General features: G+C 36.5%; 1 protein-coding gene across 1 annotated transcript in view; it reads left to right on the top strand.

The window, feature by feature from the left end:
* Positions 1-22,381, top strand: part of LOC128657826 (chitin synthase chs-2-like) — a 122,099-nt gene that overhangs the window by 27,503 nt on the left and 72,215 nt on the right. The window contains exons 6-11 of the mRNA XM_053712247.1: positions 14,021-14,188; positions 16,957-17,137; positions 17,951-18,034; positions 18,412-18,553; positions 19,952-20,152; positions 21,339-21,623. Coding sequence (XP_053568222.1) covers positions 14,021-14,188; positions 16,957-17,137; positions 17,951-18,034; positions 18,412-18,553; positions 19,952-20,152; positions 21,339-21,623 — 1,061 coding nt within the window. The remainder of the gene's footprint in view (positions 1-14,020; positions 14,189-16,956; positions 17,138-17,950; positions 18,035-18,411; positions 18,554-19,951; positions 20,153-21,338; positions 21,624-22,381) is intronic.

Consider the following 22,381-nt stretch of genomic DNA (forward strand, 5'->3'; position numbering starts at 1 on the left):
CAGGCATCCTTCGTTTTTAAAAAAAGCACTTGAGGTGCGAATAAAATTTATATATATATTTTTATTGAGGCATAAAATCAAGGCTTACAATCCAAGTATGTCGGTAAAGACTTTACAGCGAAGTTGCTACTAAACATGTTATGATTACAAATTAGTGAAGACCGACAAAGTAAGTACAACAGGCAACACTCATGAATATAAGATATGATAACATGCAGCTAGCCTATAGCAGTAATAACCCGTCTAAATCACACTTGAGGCCACTCTTAGACCTCATAGGACTGCTGGAAATGTAAAGTTACAGAGGGATAGCATGAACGCTAGGAGACTGCTTTTGAGTCTCAAAGGAAATCCTTTTTTTCCCCCATTTTATATATATATGTATATATCACAACTAATGATAAGAAATCTATTACTAATGGGCTAAGAAAACTATTATATATAAACATCTTTACAGACTTGAAATAAACAGTAGAAAATATAAAAAATACAAAAACAAACTGTATTGGAGCCTATCCTAAATAAACAGCAAAGAACTTCAGCAATCTCCTAACTCTGCACGTACATGAATGCTATTCATAAAGTTCACAAAGGGGAAGGACACATTGCATGTTATTACTAGGATAGAATGAAGTACATCACATAACACCTAATGTAGTAGGGGCAGTATAATAGTAACAAAGGGGAATAAACAGTACCCCCAGAAATCTATTTTACACTAAACAAACTAATATCATCCGGAATAAAACAAACAAACCATTCATTAGGATAACATTAAAGGGACACTAAACCCAAAATAATTATGTCATGATTCAGATAGAGAATACAATTTTAAACAACATTACAATTTACTTCTATTATCTAATATGCTTCATTCTTTAGATATCCTTTGTTGAAGAAATAGCAATGCACATAGATGAGCCAATCACATGAGGCATCTATGTGCAGCCACCAATTAGCAACTACTGAGCCTATCTAGATATGCTTTTCAACAAATGATATCAAGAGAATGAAGCAAATTAGATACTAGTTTTAAATTAGAAAGTTTATTAAAATAGCATACTCTTTCTAAATCATGAAATAAAAAATGTGGGTTTCATGTCCCTTTAAGTCTGATTCCTAGCAGCTGAGATATTGTGAAACATTTTTAAAGTGCCGGAAGTCGGGTCAGTACAAGCCTCCTATTAAACTCCATAAGAATTTGTCTGAGCTAGAGGCTATTTAAATCATATGGGTCTATATGGCTAGTAGGGTAGGTTAGAGATTATATTAATTGATGCACAAGAGGAAAAAGTAGGCAGGCACTGCTTCAGACCGTTGAATGTAAAAACATATATAATGCTTTATTGAAGTTCCAAGTAAAAACAACAGCACATACAGACAGGAAGTATAGGAGACTAATAGTCTAACATGTTTCGCGCCTCCAGGTGCGCTTACTCATAGACTGACGTCTATGTCTATACTCTTTATAGGCCTAGGAGGTGACTAATATTAACCCCCTCTGGTCTAAGCAGAGAAAACAGAGTAAAAACAATATCCTAATGTGACACTGTATGTTAACTGCTAGATAAATTGAATAAAAATATATGCATAGACCTTAGCTTCCTAAGACGTAACACAATACTTATATAAATTTACAGAGCAAAACAACATTTTATGAAATATATCATGATTGAAAAAACACACATTTAGTATTTCAATTTTTCTCAAAAGCAGACATAATATATGATCCCGAAAATGTGATCAGGCATTATTATCTAAAATATGTTACAACACTACAAAACTGTTGTTGCATAGAATGCCTAAGCACATTTATCAGGACTAAACAGAACCAGACATTGTGTCTCTTTTATATGATATTAGATACATTTGTATACATATAGTATTCTGTACATAATGGTTGAGACTTGACAATAACACTAATGCTAATACTATGTATCAATAAAAAAGTTTGTCGCATTCTCGATTCATACCATGTGGTAGACGTGTGCACAATTTTAAGATCCAATAGAGTTCTTTTTTCTCTAGGATTTTATCCCTATTACCACCCCTATTTTTTGTTTGATAATGAATATTTTATTCAAACTTGTGGTACAGCGATGGGGGCAAAATTTGCACCCTCGTTTGCCAATATCTACGTAGCATGGTGGGAACAATTATATCTATATACACCTAGCAATGTTTGGAGTGACAAAATAGCACTTTATGTGCGCTATATAGATGATCTGCTTTTTATATTCAATATTCCTTTTAATGATAATATCTTTAGTGAATTTTTATCATACTGCGACAATAATGAAATGAATCTTAAGTTTACAGGAGAATATAATTTGGAACAAGTGAACTATTTAGATTTGACACTTCTAATAAGCAATAATTCTATCATTACTAGAACATATAGAAAGCCTACTGCAGGCAATACCATTTTGCATGCAAAGTCACAGCATCCACTGCATTTAATTGATTCAATCCCAAAATCCCAATTTTTGAGGATTAGACGTAATACTAGGTCTGATGTAGTTTATGAGGAACAATCCATTGAACTAAGAGATAGACTGGTCAAAAGAGTTTATAAATCTAAAAAATTGGAGAATGTGAGAAATACAGTCAAACATTTAGGCACTAATACTAATGTTAAAACACAGCATTTAGATACTGATTTTGATGAGGCTATTGTGTTTTCTACACCCTTTAGCCAACAATATAATCAAGTGGTTAAAATAATAAAAAAAACATCTTAACCTACTTAAGCCAGATGAAACATTACAGCCATTTATCAAAAAGTGCAAATTTGTGCCAAAAAAATCTAAAACTTTGGCACAAACATTGTCACCAAGTTTGGTAAAATTTGACACCACACTTCAACCAATTACATGGTTAAATAAAAAAGGCAGTTTCAAATGTGGAACAAGAAGTTGTTTAGCATGTCCTAATATCCTTCAACAGGATTTTTTCTTGTGTCAAGTCAATAAGAAAATGTATTCTATTGATTTCTATGCCAACTGTGGTGCAAAATTTGCCATATACCTACTTACTTGCAATCTTTGTTCTTTACAGTACGTAGGTAAAACTAACCGTACTGTGAGAACACGTTACAATGAACATGTAAGAGATGTAAAAAACTACAGTAAAGATTCCACAGCAGCAGATCATTTTAATAATGTTCATTTAACAAACAAAGCCAGTCTGTCATTCCAAATCATAGACATTGCTAAAGTGCCACCTAGGGGTGGTAATAGGGATAAAATCCTAGGGAAAAAAGAACTCTATTGGATCTTAAAATTGTGCACACATCTACCACATGGTATGAATCGAGAATGCGACATAAACTTTTTTATTGATAAATAGTATTAGCATTAGTGTTATTGTCAAGTCTCAACCATTATGTACAGAATACTATATGTATACAAATGTATCTAATATCATATAAAAGAGACACAATGTCTGGTTCTGTTTAGTCCTGATAAATGTGCTTAGGCATTCTATGCAACAACAGTTTTGTAGTGTTGTAACATATTTTAGATAATAATGCCTGATCACATTTTCGGGATCATATATTATGTCTGCTTTTGAGAAAAATTGAAATACTAAATGTGTGTTTTTTTCAATCATGATATATTTCATAAAATGTTGTTTTGCTCTGTAAATTTATATAAGTATTGTGTTACGTCTTAGGAAGCTAAGGTCTATGCATATATTTTTATTCAATTTATCTAGCAGTTAACATACAGTGTCACATTAGGATATTGTTTTTACTCTGTTTTTCTCTGCTTAGACCAGAGGGGGTTAATATTAGTCACCTCCTAGGCCTATGAAGAGTTAGAGTATAGACATAGACGTCAGTCTATGAGTAAGCGCACCTGGAGGCGCGAAACATGTTAGACTATTAGTCTCCTATACTGCCTGTCTGCATGTGCTGTTGTTTTTACTTGGAACTTCAATAAAGCATTATATATGGGGGTTTTTTTTTTGAAAATAATTTTTTTATTGAAGTTTAACACATAGATTTACAAGCAAACATCGCCCTGGGGCAAAAATTACACCAGAGTAAATAATACATTGTCTATAGATTTACATTTTTGGGAAGAGAAAAACAAGATATAAATGTACTAATATAATTACATATCAAATCGTAAGCTGAAAAATAGACAATAAGTTTAGGCGAGATGGAATACAACTTCATTTTATGTTATCTGTTTAATGTATGATCTCCACAGTACTATAGAAAATAATCAATAAAGTATCCAGGTCAGAGAAGTCAAGCTGTGGAGAGTTGGCTTATGCATCAGCCACTTTTGGGCTGAGATATCCAGGGGGGGGGGGGGATATTCAGCGGGTAAGCACCGCTATACGTATAGGAAAGGGGGAGGGGGGGACAGAGCCTTATATGAGTATGCAAAGTTTAAGGTTTAAAGTATGAGCTGGGAGATTAGAAATGTCCAAGGAGGAGGAGTCCTAGGGCTGACTAAGGATTATTAAATCATAATAAATAGCGAATTAGGGTATTCCCTGTCGATAAGCTTCTCCTTTATTGGTATGATTGTATCAATAGTGTTGAAGGGAAGTTAGCTAATATAGGAACATTATCAGGACGTAGAATGGTTTTAACCCTGTATAAACTACGAGCCAGGAGATTGTGAGAGTAGGTTGGTCTTGACCATAGAGCGGGGTAGATGGAATGTACCCCTATTGGCTTATTTTACTTAGACAGGGGGAGTATACAAGCTGTCAAGACCTAATAGAAGCTCTTTTTTTTTTTTTTATTTTTTTTTTTATAGAAGCTGTACTCGTAACACAGGCCTTAATAGTAAATAGGTTAATATATAACAGCAATAAGAGGGGGTGATTGCATCTGTCTAAATAACCAGTGTGGGACACAGAACAAACCTGGGCATGACACCTTGTTTATATTATACACTCAAATACTCATACACACATAGTAGGTGATAAATATACCTTGTATATAGTTGTTACAATATTAGTATAGAGACTAAACAGTAAGCTGCATGACACAGGAAGGTATAAGTAAGGCGTATTAAGGCAAAAATTATTTAAGTAATGCTCAGATTTTTAGAGTAATAAATATTATAACTAATGTAGAGAGCTGTACTCGTAACACAGGCCTTAATAGTAAATAGGTTAATATATAACAGCAATAAGAGGGGGTGATTGCATCTGTCTAAATAACCAGTGTGGGACACCGAACAAATCTGGGCATGACACCTTGATTATATTATACACTCAAATACTCATACATACATAGTAGGTGATAAATATACCTTGCATATAGTTGTTACAATATTAGTATAGAGACTAAACAGTAAGCTGCATGACACAGGAAGGTATAAGTAAGGCGTATTAAGGCAGAAATTATTTAAGTAATGCTCAGATTTTTAGGGTAATAAATATTATAACTAATGCAGAGCAATAGACATAGCAATATAATATAGAACTTAACCTCCTATACCCAAGTTATTAATGGTCTATGGGGGGTGTTATTGATATATTATTGGCAATTACCATATATAAATAAAGTCTGAGGCAAGTTGACTATTTTAAACCCTGTCAGGGACTATCTAGTTACATGCAGGATCAACAGCAAATGTCATGCTTTCTCAGAGAAAGCTCCCTATGTTGTATTCCTATAGTAACTTATGCTTAATTTTTCCCATAAGGGGGTGCAGTATTGAATAGACTAACAACAGCCAGATAGGGTCTAGATGTCTCCTTTACCCTATAAAAAAGAAGGTAGTGATATAGTGTCACATTTAAGTAATAGTTAAACCATATTTTGTAATGTGTAAACTAGAGTGTGAGAGCCAATAGAAAATTTTTCTGGCGTCATGTCCTGTACGGCATGTAATAGGCAATTTCCATAAATAAAACATGGGCAGAGGAAAACCGCATGCAGAGACATATTTTCTACATAGCTAAACAAATCATATCGTCTTGCCACCTGTTGAAAATAAACTAAGCCCTTCATGAGGGTATAGCAATGAACTAGTGAAATAAAACATTTAGTCCCCCTTGCAAATAACATAACATAAACCTATAAGTAACCCTGATGTTAGTTCAGATATGTAGGAGTATGTGGACATGTAGATAAACAACATTATTAACAAATAACTATAGCCAAATTTCTATCTCAGGCAGCTCTCTAAGATGGAGCAAAAATTATCAGCTTAACAAATAAGGATAGGAGGCATGAACCATTTTTCTTCATGCTATCTATTTCTTTTCAAATCTCCTATCTGGAGTCTAATATTGTTCTGTTCCCATAGTTTAAAGCTGCCTAGATTAGGTTACAACATAACAATTACCCCTACATCTCAGTAAAAAAAACTTATAAGCAGGGATATGATTTTAAAACTAACTATCTACTAAATGTATAGTAACAGACACACTGGCAACTTTAAGTGTATGTGATCCGTCCTGGTATATACCCAAATGATGAGACAATAAAACCTAGTATTCAGTCATAACATATTAACTAAAGCACACAATAAAGAAGTTGGAACATGTAGCATAGAGAACTATAACAACATATTGGGTTTATCTGTATAAAGAGATTGGAGCTGGTCTGGTGAACAATCTAGAGCAATAGTAGGAGACAGTATCAGGGGTGATTTCAGTTCCATACCGTTCCAATATGTTACCGTTTATGTGATAGTCAAGCCACTCCAGAGGCATAGAATCGGTCTGGTAGCCTGCACGGTAGTACCCAAAGCTTGAGCGGGCAGATAGATAGGCCAAAATATAGCGCAGGAGTATGGATTCCGGTTCCTGTACTGCTGTAAGAAACTGTGTTGAGACTAAGCCCGGTTTATATAAAAAGTGGTTGTCGCTCCTTCCACACAGTATGTCATCACGATATGGCCAGAGTGTGATATCAGCCACCTCTATTTGCACACAATTAGGGTACTCACAGTCCGGAGGCAATGTCAGCTGTAGTGGCTCAGATCCTGTCTCCGCTATCATTATTTCTGTAAGCGCGTTGCGACTTTGCTGTTCAGTCGCAAATACCCGTGTCTCCGTCAGTCTGCCAAAGATGGGACTTGAAGTACTCAGGCGGTGAGCGTAGACCTCTTGAATATGCAAGGCCTCAGTATTCGCGCCATCTCCATCTGCCTCCTCCCCACTAGCGGTAACTTCTCTCAGCATAATATCTGGGGTAGGAGGTATAAGATTTGCCTCTAAGGTCCACTGCAACGTAGTTGGAGCGTACTCCTCTGTGGGCTGCCTCTGTCGAGCGTCTCCTTTCTGGTCATTATCCTCGATCAGCACCTCAGATGCAAGTATGGCCGACTCCACGTGTATATCCCTGATTACACTCTGCAAGGCTTCAAACTTCCTATCCATATTACGTTCAAAGTTCAATAGCATCTGACGGATGGTATCATTACCTGCCTCCATGGTTATGGAACAATAAAGTAGCGGCTGTATGCCCAAGACAGGCAGGATCCGATACTAGGATAAATTAGTGAGATTCGGTCACATAAGTTTAGCTTAGGGCGCACCAAACTCTTGATGTATAGTTGCAGCAAAACTCATCCCATAGTTGTCGGGGACATTAGAATAGGAACTGTTCAATTTTTTAGGTCATTTCTGATACTTATATGGCAAATTTAGTTGTTTAAACCAGAAAGATAGTGGGAGCTCATCTCAGACACGTCTGCTCTCTCTGAGTGTTGGCTCCGCCCCCCGCATTATATATGTTTTTACATTCAACGGTCTGAAGCAGTGCCTGCCTACTTTTTCCTCTTGTGCATTCCTTTGCGGTTTGATCCGCCGCTACCGGCTACGGCACTCCAGGAGGTCAGGTGTACTAGCCCTTTCAATTCATTCAGGGCTTCCGGCTCAAGCATAGTTTGTCAAGGTTGCGGTTCACTTCACGCTGTGATTATATTAATTGATGTCTGATTAAAGTGGATAGGGCAATGTCCCTTAAGAGGAAGTTTAAGCTGCTATCAAGGTGTCCTGCTACCTCGGCAACAGAGAACAGGACAGAACTAGCAATGTACAAACTTATTCCTCCATTTGGGTAGTAATAATAAGTCAGACAGAAACTATCCCCAAAGAGACATCTTACTCCACTAAATTAAGTAAAATCAGGAATCTCTTATTTATTATATAAAACTTTCTCTGAGATTATGTTAATATTTCCCACTTGTAGACCTAGATTAAAAGGGGCAGGTTACACTAGAAGTAAGACAGTAAAAGCTTCCCTTTCATGTGACTTGTAATACAAGGGGTTAGGGAGAAATAGACCTCTATACATTAAATTAATGACATATAGCCAGTTACAATTATCACATCTATTCATATAGGAAAAAGACTCTTTGTACAGCATATGGACAGTCAGGCTTCCCAGTAGTGTAAAAAACTCATATAGCTTCTCCACCGCACCATGTCAGTTAATTACTCCACTCCAGCTTTTGGAAATAAACATAGCAATAGAATGTGATTCACACCTACTACTGCCTCAGATTTTTCAGACCCATACTTCTGCTTGCGTAGTTTAGGATTTTGAACAGTAAGTGACCTAAGAGCCTGTAGAGTTCATCATAAATCATCACATACTGTATATCTGGCTGGGGAGAGTACCAGAGCAAGTGTCTTGACCGATTGTCAAAAGCAGCACAAATCAGGCTATAATCAATGCCCTGAACGGTCATTGGACATGTCAATGTACTTATCTCTCCACGTAAATGATGTACCGGACTGGATAATATGTCACCCATATGACCAGTTGTAGTCACACCCAGGGTCGTAGCGGGTATCACCTTTAGTTCTCTATCCGGAGCAGTCAGTGTCTCACTCTGTCTCACCTCTCCATCTGGGTCACTCTTCAACATGCCTGGTCCCCCCTGGTAGCACCTTGCTGCAGGGCTGTATTAACCAACACCAGTAAGTGCGCTCCTCTGTTCACTAGCTTAACAGACTCTACTGATGTCTCGAGCTTCCTCTAGAATATCCAACCATTTTTTTGGAATGAAATCTAGCTTCTCAGGCTTACCGGCTCTTCCCCACACTAAAATCAGGTGATTTTCGATGTATTGAAAACGGTCACATAGCAAATTCTCCAGAGTTATCAGCAATGAATGTTATAGGCTCCATTTTATGAGTTTTAGCATAAAGGTTGTAGCTCACACTGGCTCTTTTACCCAGATAATCTGGGAGGGTTAGGCAAGGCCTCAGACACAAGTGCGCTGCCACTGCAGGTCTTGCCATTCCGGTACTTAAGGCTGGAAAGATAGTCTACAATTAGGATTATAAGTAGCAGCAACTGTAGCTCTATCATGAGATGTAAGTATCAAAGCTTTATTGTATTACTATCTGCTGATATACAGCAGATTACTCAGCTTGTCCTCGCAGTCGCAAAGTAAGTCAGCCATCATGGCCGCCGCCCGGAAGCATCCCCTAAAATGTATATTTTATTCCAGCTCCCCATTGTATCTTTATCTATCAGTAGATCTCTACTGAGGACTGATGAGTGATTTCCCATTTTTGCGTTTTGGGGGGAGGGCTGCTCTTTAGCGGGGCCCACGCAGAGATGCTGTAAGCTTACATGCAGGTGATTAACTCAGTGTGGATTCTGAACTGGGGGAATAGCTAGGTGCAGATTTGCAAATCAATTCTGCCTACTGAGATTTGATTTGACTCCCCCATCTCAGGCCCTTGATCACTCTAACTGTCGTCTCAAGCATTTTCATCTCTGTGCTTCTGCTCACAGTACTTTTTGATGTGTTTAACGCAGTGCTGTGAGCAGAAGTTGAGAGAGAAAAATGCCTTAGAGCACAGATGCACACTAGCTCAGTGCTGGCACTCTGGCAGTACCGCTGTAAACAAGCACACAGAAGCACCCTGGATGCGTAAAAGATTGCTGGGGCCCATGTCAGATGCATGAGGAGAGCAGTGATTTCCTGCCTGCTCTCCTGATGCTGCATTCCTTATTACCCAGTCACTAAACATTTATAAAATGTATAAAATCAGAGTATGCAGGGTCATGCGGTGCAGCAACGGTTGTTACAGATTACACCGCATTGTCCTGCATCTGCCCTCCCCTGCTACTACTAAATTTCAAGTTAGGCAGCCAGTGGATATAAAATATCATAGCAGTACACCCTCTATGCCGTAGGGGCACATTTACTCTCTGAAAATGGGGGGGAGAAGAAAAGTATGTTTTTAATATATATAGATATATATCTCAGCATTACGAGGGACTTAGAAATATATACCATAGATGTATATAGACATATATATATATATATATATATATATATATATATATATATATATATATACACACACAGTATATACTGTATATATACAGTATATATACAGTATATATATATATACATACATTTTCATTGCAATAGGAAACTAATGGAAAATAAATCTATAGCTGAGCACTTGATCTATTTGTAGAAGGGAATATATTGTTTCATAGTTTCCTGAACCATATCAGAGTGAAAAGTATCTTAATGAAACCTGATAATATCTGTTGCCTAAAAAAACAACAACTTTTCTCTGTGTTCTACCGTAAAGGGACACTATACCCAAACATTTTCTTTCATGATTAAGGTAGAAAATATAATTTTAAACAACATTGCAATTTACTTCTATTACCTAATTTGCTTTATTCTGTAGATATACTTTAATTAAGAAATAGCAATGCACACAGTGAACCAATCACAGGAGGCATCTATGTGCAGCTACCAATCAGCAGCTACTAAGCATATCTAGATATGCTTTTCAGCAAAGAATATCAAGAGAATGAAGCAAAATAGATAATAGAAGTAAATTAGAAAGTTGTTTATAATTGTATGCTCTTTCTAAATCATGAAAGAAAAAATTTGGGTTTCATGTCCCTTTAACCCCTTAAGGACCAAGGACGTACGCCACACGTCCTCAAAAAAATACACTTAATGACCGAGGACGTGTGGCGTACGTCCTTGGTCTGGAAAGCAGCTGGAAGCGATCCTGCTCGCTTCCAGCTGCTTTCCGGTTATTGCAGTGATGCCTTGATATGGAGGCATCCTGCAATAACCCCCCTTGGCCATCCGATGCAGAGAGAGCCACTCTGTGGCCCTCTCTGCACCGGACATCGATGGCCGGTATCGTTGGTGGGTGGGAGCTTACGTGGGAGGCGGGTGGGCGGCCATCGGTGTTCTGTGTGAAGTGGAGGGGGGCGGGATCGGGGGCGGGATCTACGGGGGCGCGCACAGGAGCGCGCGCGTGCACGGGGGGTGGCGGGCGGGCGCGTGCACGGGGCGGGAGCGGGTGGGAACCGCTACACTACAGAAAAAAAAAAAAGTTAAAAGCTAAAATAAAGAAATAAATGTAATCATTAAAAATGTAATCTAAGGGAACTGGAAGTGGTTGGGGGTTGGTCTTGGTGGGGGGGGAAAGCTACACTACAGAAAAGGGCATTTAAAAAAAAAATGGCACATTTTTTTACAAAACTGGGTACTGGCAGACAGCTGCCAGTACCCAAGATGGCGCCCATTAAGGCAGAGGGGAAGGGTTAGAGCTGTTTGGTGGGGGATCAGTGAGGTTGGGGTCTAAGGGGGGATCCTACACGTAAGCATATGTAAATATGCTTTTTTTATTTTTAAAAAAGGGCCAAATACCTTATATTTTAGTACTGGCAGAGTTTCTGCCAGTACTTAAGATGGCGGGGACAATTGTGGGGTGGGGGAGGGAAGAGAGCTGTTTGGGAGGGATCAGGGGGTCTGATTTTTCAGGTGGGAGGCTGAGCTCTACACTAAAGCTAAAATTAACCCTGCAAGCTCCCTACAAGCTACATAATTAACCCCTTCACTGCTAGCCATAATACACGTGCGATGCGCACCGGCATTTAGAGGCCTTCTAATTACCAAAAAGCAATGCCAAAGCCATATATGTCTACTATTTCTGAACAAAGGGGATCCCAGAGAAGCATTTACAACCATTTGTGCCATAATTGCACAAGCTGTTTCTAAATAATTTCAGTGAGAAACCTAAAATTGAGAAAAAATTAACGTTTTTTTTAATTTGATCGCATTTGGCGGTGAAATGGTGGCATGAAATATACCAAAATTGGCCTAGATCAATACTTGGGGTTGTCTACTACACTACACTAAAGCTAAAACTACCCCAAAAAGCTCCCTACATGCTCCCTAATTAACCCCTTCACTGCTGGGCATAATACACGTGTGGTGCGCAGTGGCATTTAGCGGCCTTCTAATTACCAAAAAGCAACGCCAAAGTCATATATGTCTGCTATTTATGAACAAAGGGGATCTCAGAGAAGAATTTACAACCATTTATGCCATAATTGCACAAGCTGTTTGTAAATAATTTAAGTTAGAAACCAAAAGTTTGTGAAAAAAATTGTGAAAAGTGAACGATTTTTTGTATTTGATTGCATTTGGCGGTGAAATGGTGGCATGAAATATACCAAAATGGGCCTAGATCAATACTTTGGGTTGTCTACTAAAAAAAAATATATACATGTCAATGGCTATTCAGAGATTCCTGAAAGATATCAGTGTTCTAATGTAACTGTCGCTAATTTTGAAAAGAAATGGTTTGGAAATAGCAAAGTGCTACTTGTATTTATGGTCCTATAACTTGCAAAAAAAGCAAAGAACATGTAAACATTGGGTATTTCTAAACTCAGGACAAAATTTAGAAACTATTTAGCATGGGTGTTTTTTGGTGGTTGTAGATGTGTAACAGATTTTGGGGGTCAAAGTTAGAAAAAGTGTGTTTTTTTCCATTTTTTCCTCATATTTTATATTTTTTTTATAGCAAATTATAAGATATGATGAAAATAATGGTATCTTTAGAAAGTCAATTTAATGGCGAGAAAAACGGTATATAATATGTGTGGGTACAGTAAACGAGTAAGAGGAAAATTACAGCTAAACACAAACACCTCAAAAATGTAAAAATAGCCTTGGTCCCAAACGGACAGAAAATGGAAAAGTGCTGTGGTCATTAAGGGGTTAAGGAGAAAAACTTTGGGTTGGAAATAATGTGGATTGTACAGTGGGAGGGATATAAAGGGGTGGGGCTAACAGGCTGGGCTGGGGCCCCCACAAATTTGTCTTGCCCAGGGCCCCGCAAATGCTAAGGGTGGCCCTGTAGATCACACTGACAAACTACAAAAAACAGTCTCAGTTAGTTTTGTGTTAGTAAATAATTTGGATAATACAAAGTTGAACTAAGAATGCTGTGTCAAATCCAGCTGACTTTATGGCTGAAGTCAGTGACTTCAAACTGCATACTCTTTATCTACTGACTTGCTATATTTATGACTTAAAGAGACATAAAAGTGCAAAGGGAAAAAGCTCTAATATGTTAGAGCATTTTATTAATGCACTATTGCTTGGGTATAACTATGTCTTTAAATGATTTTATATAATTTTTAAATTATGATTTTTTTTGTGAGTCCTATTGTAATGTATGCATCACCTCCACACAGCGAGTGCACAGGGCTTGCAAAAATAAAAGGATATGAAACCCCAAAAAATTATTTTGTGATTCAGACAGAGCGTATACTTTTTAAAAAGTTTCCAATTTACTTCTATTATCAAATTTGCTTCGTTCCCATGGTATTCTTTGTTGAAGAGATACCTAGGTAGGCATCTGGAGCACTACATGCAGGAAATAGTGCTGCCCTCTAGTGCTCTTCCAAATGGAGAACATACTTGCAAAACTGTTGCCATATAATGCTCTAGGCACGTGCACACTCCTGAGCTTACATACCTGCTTTTCAACCAAGAAATTTGATAATAGAAGTAAACTAGAAAGTGTTTTAAAATTGCATCCTCATTCTAAATCATGAAAGAAACATTTTTGGGTTTCATGCCTCTTTTAAAGTAGGGAACACCCCTTTGCGAGACTCCCTGTTCTTAAGGTAAAAATTGCCAGTTTTTTTGTTTTTCTTTTCTTTCTTTTTTTTTTTTGCCATTTTGCTATCTTTTGTAATACAATATGCTTTGCATGTTCTCCTGTTATCATTTTGCTTTAGATTGGACATATACAAAGCTCTTAAAAACAAGGAAGCTTTTGATTTTGAAGCACATATTTATTTTGATGATGCTTTCACTGATGTTTCCGAAGACCAAACTGGAAAGAAGACAAGAAGCGTCAACAGCTATGTAGAATGTCTTGTGTCTGTGATTGAGGAAGTGTACAGGTAAGATAATAATGATATTTTATATATATATATATATATATATATATATACAACGGTTCAATTTACACTGTTTCAGAATAACAACCTTTTTTTTTCCAGTCATGTGACTGCTATTGAAAAGCATTGAGAAGCAGTGCATTTATTAAAATATCCAGTAGGTGGAGCTGTCCGCTTGTGTTGCAGCAAAGCCAAGCAAGCTGAAATTAATCAGCTTAACCAGATCTGAGCTATCGAGCAGATTTCAAAGGAACAAGATCTTCCTGACTATAAATCAGTCCAGATTGAAATGCATAGAAAGAACTGTTTGCAGAAAAATGCAAGTGAAGTTTGCATTGTGTGATAATTTTTTAAGGTTTATAATGCGGTTTAGCAAATGTTTTTGTTCATTTAACTTAGTTTAATTATATATTCTGTGTTGTGTGATTATTTTATTAGGTTTATAATGCTGTTTAGCATTTAAAGTCTTCATTTCAAAGCTTTAAAAATAATGTATTGGGTGTTACTTATGATAATTTTGAGAGGGGCCTGGAACCTATCTAACTCACTTCCCATTGACTTACATTATAAACTTGGTTTCAATTTACAAAGGTTTCGATTTACAACCATTCCTTCTGGAACCTAACCCCGGCGTAAACTGAGGGCTACCTGTATATATATATATATATATATATATATATATATATATATATATATATATATATATATATATATATATATATATATATATATATATATATATAGTGTGTGTGTTCTCTGGCTGCTTAGTGTGTATATGTGTGTGTATATATATATATATCCAATTTGAAGATTGCAGCACTCTCATAAACTCCTGCAGACTCAGCTGTACTTAGACCAGGCTGCATCAAAGATACAATAAATGAAAGAAAAGAATGCACTTTCTGGATTTAAAAGTTAAAAAATAGCTTTACTGTGTGACGTTTCGAGGCTTTCACCCCTTCCTCAGACCTCTGAGAAAGGGGTGAAAGCCTCGAAACGTCACACAGTAAAGCTATTTTGAAACTTTTAAATCCAGAGAGTGCATTCTTTTCTTTCTTTCATTTATATTTATATATATATATATATATATATATATATATATATATATATATATATATATATATATATATATATATATATATATATATATATATATATATATATATATATATATATATATATATATATACAGGGCTCAAAATTTCCACTCGCCCACTAGTCATTGGTGAGTAGAAATTGCATTGTGGCAAGTAGTGAAAGATAGTGAGTGAATGTTAAATCAACATCTTTACACTGCCAAATGGACAGCAAATGTATTTTTGTAATGGTTTAAAATAATAAATATAAAAAATTACTAAACAATAAGGTGTTTCACAATGGCTAAACATATATGGGTAAGTTTGTGTGGTGTGGGCAGGTGATGGGTGGGATCAGTGGCGAGTAATATTTTGGCCTGGCTATTAGCTTAGGACTTATAATTTGATGCTCTATAATGAAGAGCAGAATTTGTCCAAAATAGTGTTTATTTTGCATTCTTTAGGAAATTGTTTATTTGTATGTTACACAGTACAATTAATTCCATTCATAATACTAATTATAAATCTTTAAATAAATCTGTGTTTATAGTTTATTTGTGGCTTCCTATATAATTTCCTACAATATTACTAAATGCAAGAAAGTAATGAGCTTCGAGGCCTAGTTAAAGGGACATGAAACCTAAATTATTTATTTCATGATTCAGATAGTGCACACAATTTTAAATTACTTTTCAATTTACTTCTATTATCATATTTGCTTCATTCACTTGATATCCTTTGTTGAAGGAGCAACAATGGACTGCTGGGAACTAGTTAAACACACATAGCCAGCCAATGACTAGAGGCATATATGAGCAGCCACTAATCAGCATCTAGCTGCCAGTAATGCATTGCTGATCCTAAGGCTACCTATGTATGCTTTTCAACAAAGGATACCAAGAGAGGGAAGCAAATTAGATAATAAAAGTAAATTGAAACGTTTAAATTGTATGTTCTAGATTCATGAAAAAAAAAAAACATTTTTGGCTTTCATGTCCCTTTAAAAGGACTTGATACCCAAATGTTGAAGCACTTGAAAGTGATGCAGCATAGCTGTAAAAAGCTGACTAGCAAATATTACCTGAGTATCTCTATGTAAAAAAGGAAGCTATTTTACCTTAAATTAAATTAAGTATTCATTGTAAAGAGACTTTAAGCAGCCTATTGGGATATTTGTCCCAGGACTTATAAGGGACTTATAAGGGAAGTGAACATCTAATATGTGCAGGCACATTTATGTTATTTTCCTATTCCGTTTAAGTAAGTTTACTATGAAATCTCATGACATTTTAGTGAAATCTCATAAGATCACAGCAAAGGCAAAGCATTACCTCAGCACTGCTGATTGGCTATTGTTTTTTTTATGTTTTTTGATTTGTTTTTTTCAACTTGCAGCTGGACAGCAGCTGAAGTATAACTGTTCACAGAGAACTTACTCTGGTGAGCTGGAGACATTTTGAGGTAAAATATCTTCCTTTTTTACATAGAGATGATCAGGTTATATTTTCTTGTCAACGTTTTACAGTTATTCTGCATCACTTTCAAGTATTATGAGTATTATGTCCCTTTAAGTTGCTGCGGCCTTATGTGCGGCGGAGTGAAATCATCCCAGTCAGGGGTGTAACTGTGCAAGCTGTTTGCTTGTGCAATGTTAAATGCAGGCAGCATAAATGGGACCCTTAATTTGTATTTCAGAGTGTTCACATATGAAAAACAAGTAGAATTTTCTAGGAAAAATACCACATACATCGTACAGCAGAAGATTATAGCGACACCTTATGGCGGTCGGCTGTGCTACACACTTCCACATGGAAACGTCCTTTATGTGCATCTGAAAGATAAACAGAGAATCCGACATAAGAAGAGGTGGTCTCAGGTATTAAGACATTGATAAGGATTTGCTTCTGGAATTGCTGTAGATTTAAACTGACTTTCTTTAAAATATAAAAATAAAATCATATAAGCAAATAAGGAATTGAATATTTGATCATTACTGGCCTGCTAACAGCTGCTAATGAGCAGTTTTGCAATGCCAACTCTTTCATATTCAGCCATTTCCATTGTTTATTGGCAGCAATTTTCTTCATTATGAATTTGTTAAAAATGACAGTGCTAGTCCTGTTTTTTTTATCACGATCTGAATTGTCTATATTGAACAACACATTTATGTTGCCATTATTCACTTACCAAATTCAAGAGCTAAAGGAACGTAAACCTTATTTAGAGTACTACAAATTTGTTAAAGTGAAAGTAAACTCTCCCCTTTTTAAAATCAGAGCTAGAATGTTAGTGATATTTAAGACATTTCCTTCATCAGTTGTAACAAAGATGCACTATAACTTACTTTTTAATATAGATATGAAATTCAAATAACCTGCGCTCCGCTGCCCACTTCAAAAGTACATTTTTCTGTTGGCTACCGGTGTGATTTTTTCTCAAATCAACGCTCTAGCTACAACAAAAGTGCCATATGGGGAGAGCGCTGATTGGACAGCAAACCTTTAGCTCACAGAAATATCGCTACATACTTGGGAACAATTAATATACATAACCTTTCATGCTAATTAAGAGATATTTTGTAATGAGGTCAATGATTGTTTTTAAATTTGAAATTTTTAATATCAAGACAGTATGCATTTAACTTAAAAACAATTTTAAACATGCAATGTGCTGTTTGTTTCGTTTGCAGATCATGTACATGTATTACTTGTTGGGATGGAAGTTATATCGGAAATATTCAAATTTATCAGACACAAATATAGATGAACTGGAGGTAATTTGTGCTGATAAATTCACTGAGAAAATTTTGAAAGGTTGTTGGGTTTAAAGAACAAGTTTAGAGCATAGAAAAGAGGGGATATAGAATTTATCTGTAAAACAAGCTGTAACTTAAGGGGTTTTAATTATAAATCAATTAATCGTTCAATCAACCAATGAATCAGTCTCTTTCTCTCTCTCTCTCTCTCTCTCTCTCTCGCTCTCTCTCTCTCGCTCTCTCCTTTTCTCTTTCTTTCTTTCTTTCTTTCTTTCTCCCTTCCGTTTTAGGTCTAAACATTTCAGGTTCTATTTGCCAATAACTTATTTATGTTATTTTGCAAAATGTTTTCTTAACATATGTGTATGTTATGTATATGTGTTTTGTAATTCCAGAAAGCAAAATCAAACACTTATATTCTTGCCCTGGATGGAGATATTGACTTTCAGCCATCAGCTTTAATGTTTCTGGTGGACAGACTGAAACTGTATGAAAACGTTGGTGCAGCCTGTGGAAGAATACACCCGACGGGCACAGGTATTCATGCCAATATTTAACCCTTTAAGGACCGGGCATTTCAGACAAAAACTTCCCCAAAAGACCAGACCATTTTTGCTATCATTTCATTTAAACAGAAATAGAGCCTTTTTTTGTATTTACCTATCAAAACAGTATATTTCATGCCATCATTTCACCGCCAAATGTGATCAAATAAAAAAATTGTTAACTTTTTCACAGACTTTAGGTTTCTCACTGAAATTATTTACAAACAGCTTGTGCAATTATGGCACAAATGTTTGTAAATGCTTCTCTGGGATCCCCTTTGTTCAGATATAGCAGACATATATGGCTTTGGCATTGCTTTTTGGTAATTAGAAGGCCGCTAAATGCCGCTGCGCACCACACTTGTATTATGCCCAACAGTGAAGGGTTAATTAGGTAGCTTGTAGGGTTACTTTTAACTTTAGTGTAGAGATCAGCCTCCCACCTGACACATCCCACCCCCTGATCCCTCCCTGATCCCTCTCAAACAGCTCTCTTCCCTCCCCCACCCCCAAAGGTCACCCCATCTTTAGTACATCTGCCAGTACTAAAATAAAAGGCTGCTTTTTTTTTTTTTTTTTTTTTAGATTTTTTTTTAAGGTTTTCTGCAATGTATTATCCCCCCTTACCCCCCAACCTCCCTGATCCCCCCAAACAGCTCTCTAACCCTCCCCCCTCTACCTATTTGCCACCATCTTAAGTACTGGCAGCTGTCTGGCAGTACCCAGTCTGCAGCAAATTCGACAATTTAAAAAAAAAAATTTAAAAAATTAAAATACCCTTTTTTTCCGTAGTGTAGCTGCCCCTCTTATTAGCCTACTCCCTCCCAGGTCCCTTTCCCTCAATGGATCCCACATAGGATCCACCTCATTGCCCCTCCTCCCTCCTTCCCCCTCACTTTCCGGCTCTTTTTCATTTTTTAATTCTAAGGTGTTGAATGGTGTAGTGGTCCCACCCACTCCTCCAGTGATGGGCCGCCCACCCGCCTCCCTCATTACACTCCCACCCACCAATGATCGTCACCACCGCTGTACGATGCAGAGAGGGCCACAGAAAGGCCCTCTCTGCATCAATAACGCTGCAAATCTATTTCTGCAGTGCCCCACTCGTGAAAATAGCAAGATCGTGGCAGAGAGAAGCCCAGGACTGCAGTGACGTACAGGGTACTTCACTGGTCCTTAAGGGCTGGTCGTTAAGGGGTTAAACTTTATACGTTAATATAGATAGAAAGATACATTATATTATTATTACTGTAAAAAAAATACATTCAACCATGGCATACGTCCAGTTTGTTCTTGTGAATAAGCTCTATTGTGTCAACTTGAAATTAAATAGATTTGATGCAAAAGGAAATCGCTATTTATTTGTATGCACTTTTCTTCACTTTGCTAGGTCCTGTGGTCTGGTATCAGAAGTTTGAATACGCTGTGGGCCATTGGCTGCATAAGTCCTCAGAGCACGTTTTTGGTTGTGTCCTCTGCAGCCCAGGATGTTTTACTTTATTTAAAGCATCTGCACTTATGGATGACAATGTGCTGAAGAAATACACCACAAAAGCAACTGAAGCTTCTCATTATGTCCAGTATGATCAAGGTATTAGTTAACTTATCACCAAATATATATGTAGTTAATTGTGAGGGCAGTAGATATTTGTTTACCATCTAACAAGTCCATTCAGTACTTTGAGGTCCCCCAAATAATTTTATAAAAGCAAAGTTTAGCTTGAGAACTGTTTATCTTACCGGTCATTAAATATGTGAAATTCATTTTTAAAATGATAACTGTGCTTTCATAATAAAGCTCTCAGCCAACTGCATTTTTTTTTAATATTTATTCCATAATAATAATAGTATTGGATTATGGTATAAATGTACACAGAGAAACACAAAACAGTAGAAACTGAAAGTAAAGTAAGGAAGTTAAAATAGTATGAATATGGGAAAAATGGACTTTAATTTAATGTATATTAATTCTTCAAGATAATATGATAGGACCCATTTATCAAATCCCTGGTGGACAAACGAGCAGGCAGCTTCTGTCATTTCACTGGTTGTGCAGATTTGCCCCCTGCTCTTGTGTGATTGGTTGCAGAAGCACAGAAACCAATCATGAGAGCAAGGTTTGTTAATGACTTTGGCCTTACTTGACTGGGATGATTTAACTGGAGAGGTTAAGAAGCAGATCTCAAAAACACTACTTATTTAAAGGGATATGAAACCCAAATTTTTTCTTTCACGATTCAGACAGAGCATGCGATTTTTAAGCAACTTTCTAATTTACTCCTATTATCAGTTATTTTGGTATCTTCATTTGCAAAGCAGGAATTTAAGCTTGGAAGCCAGACAATTTTTGGTTCATCATCTGGGTAGCGATTGATGATTGATGGCTAAATGTAGAAGGAAGAAAAATTGATAATGGAGTAAATTATACAGTTGCTTAAAATTGCTTGCTCTATCTTAATCATGAAAGAAAAAAAATTGGGTTTAATATCCCTTTAACGTTGCAGGCTCGCTCATGTGATCGATAGGGTTCCAAAGGTGCAAGCACAGCTTGATAAATGGAGTCCAATGTCTATATTTTTTGGGTAAATGGTAAAAATGTAATCTAATTTTAAATAAGACTTATTTAAAATATCCACACAGTTCTACCTAATAAATAAGATTATACTTCCCACTACAAATGAAATAAAAGCTTTTTATTTTGCAAAAATTTACTTTTTATTATAAAAACAACTTTTTCATTTAATTACCCAATGCTATCTCACTTTGTATATTATAAGGTGAAGATCGTTGGCTCTGTACATTGCTACTTCAACAAGGCTGGCGTGTGGAATATAACGCTGCATCTGATGCCTACACAAATGCTCCACAAGAATTTGAAGAATTTTATAATCAACGCAGACGTTGGGGACCATCTACCATGGCCAATACCCTTGACCTACTGCATACTGGAAGAGAAACAGTAAAGAAAAATTCATCCATCTCAACTCCCTATATCATTTACCAGATATTTACTATGGCGTCATCAATACTAGGCCCGGCTACTGTCTGCTTAATGATTGCAGGTATATATTGCTAATTATATCACAATTCTACTGCCCAATCCTATATATCCTATTTGTATTTTTTTTTTTATTTGAATAATGAATTTAGTTCTGCACATGTTCACGGAAAAAAAAATGCACATACTGTTGTGCTATAGCTTCATGGCTGTTAAAAAAAAATAGGCATCTTATCTTTCTATATACCTTTACAGATATAGCCAAGCTTGGACATATTTAGGGAAAGAGAAAGAGTTGGAAGATTGTCTTCAATAACTGCTCAAGAAATAGACCAAAGAATCAATATGCAAAATTGTTTCAGAGAGGGCCTCTATGTTATACTCTTTAATTATAAAATTGTTTTTCATTGGTGTAAATACTGATCTATCTCATATTCTTGTAGTAACTTATGGTTAATAAAAAACAATAGAAATATAATAAAAGAAGCGAGACAATGTAAGCAAGACCAGGAGGCTGACTTGTACAATTGTTTAACATGGGCTTCCTAAACAAGGCAAAGATGGGGCATTGGAGTCTATTTATCAAGCTCAATGTGCGGCGGACATGGTTCGCTATAGCGGATCATGTCCATCCGCACAATGATAAATTGACCCCCATACCTCTATTAGAATTAACTGCTCTAAAAAAGGAAGGGATTTTATCTGGGCTCCTCATCCAGAAGTATAGAAAAGCAAATACAATTGACGCATGAAGTGTTGGAAGCCTTTCTCTTTCTAAAAAGATAATGGATGATAAAAGTAATATGACATCAAGCCTATGTA

Source organism: Bombina bombina, chromosome 4, assembly GCF_027579735.1.
Source record: "Bombina bombina isolate aBomBom1 chromosome 4, aBomBom1.pri, whole genome shotgun sequence".
NCBI classification, from domain to species: Eukaryota; Metazoa; Chordata; class Amphibia; order Anura; family Bombinatoridae; genus Bombina; species Bombina bombina.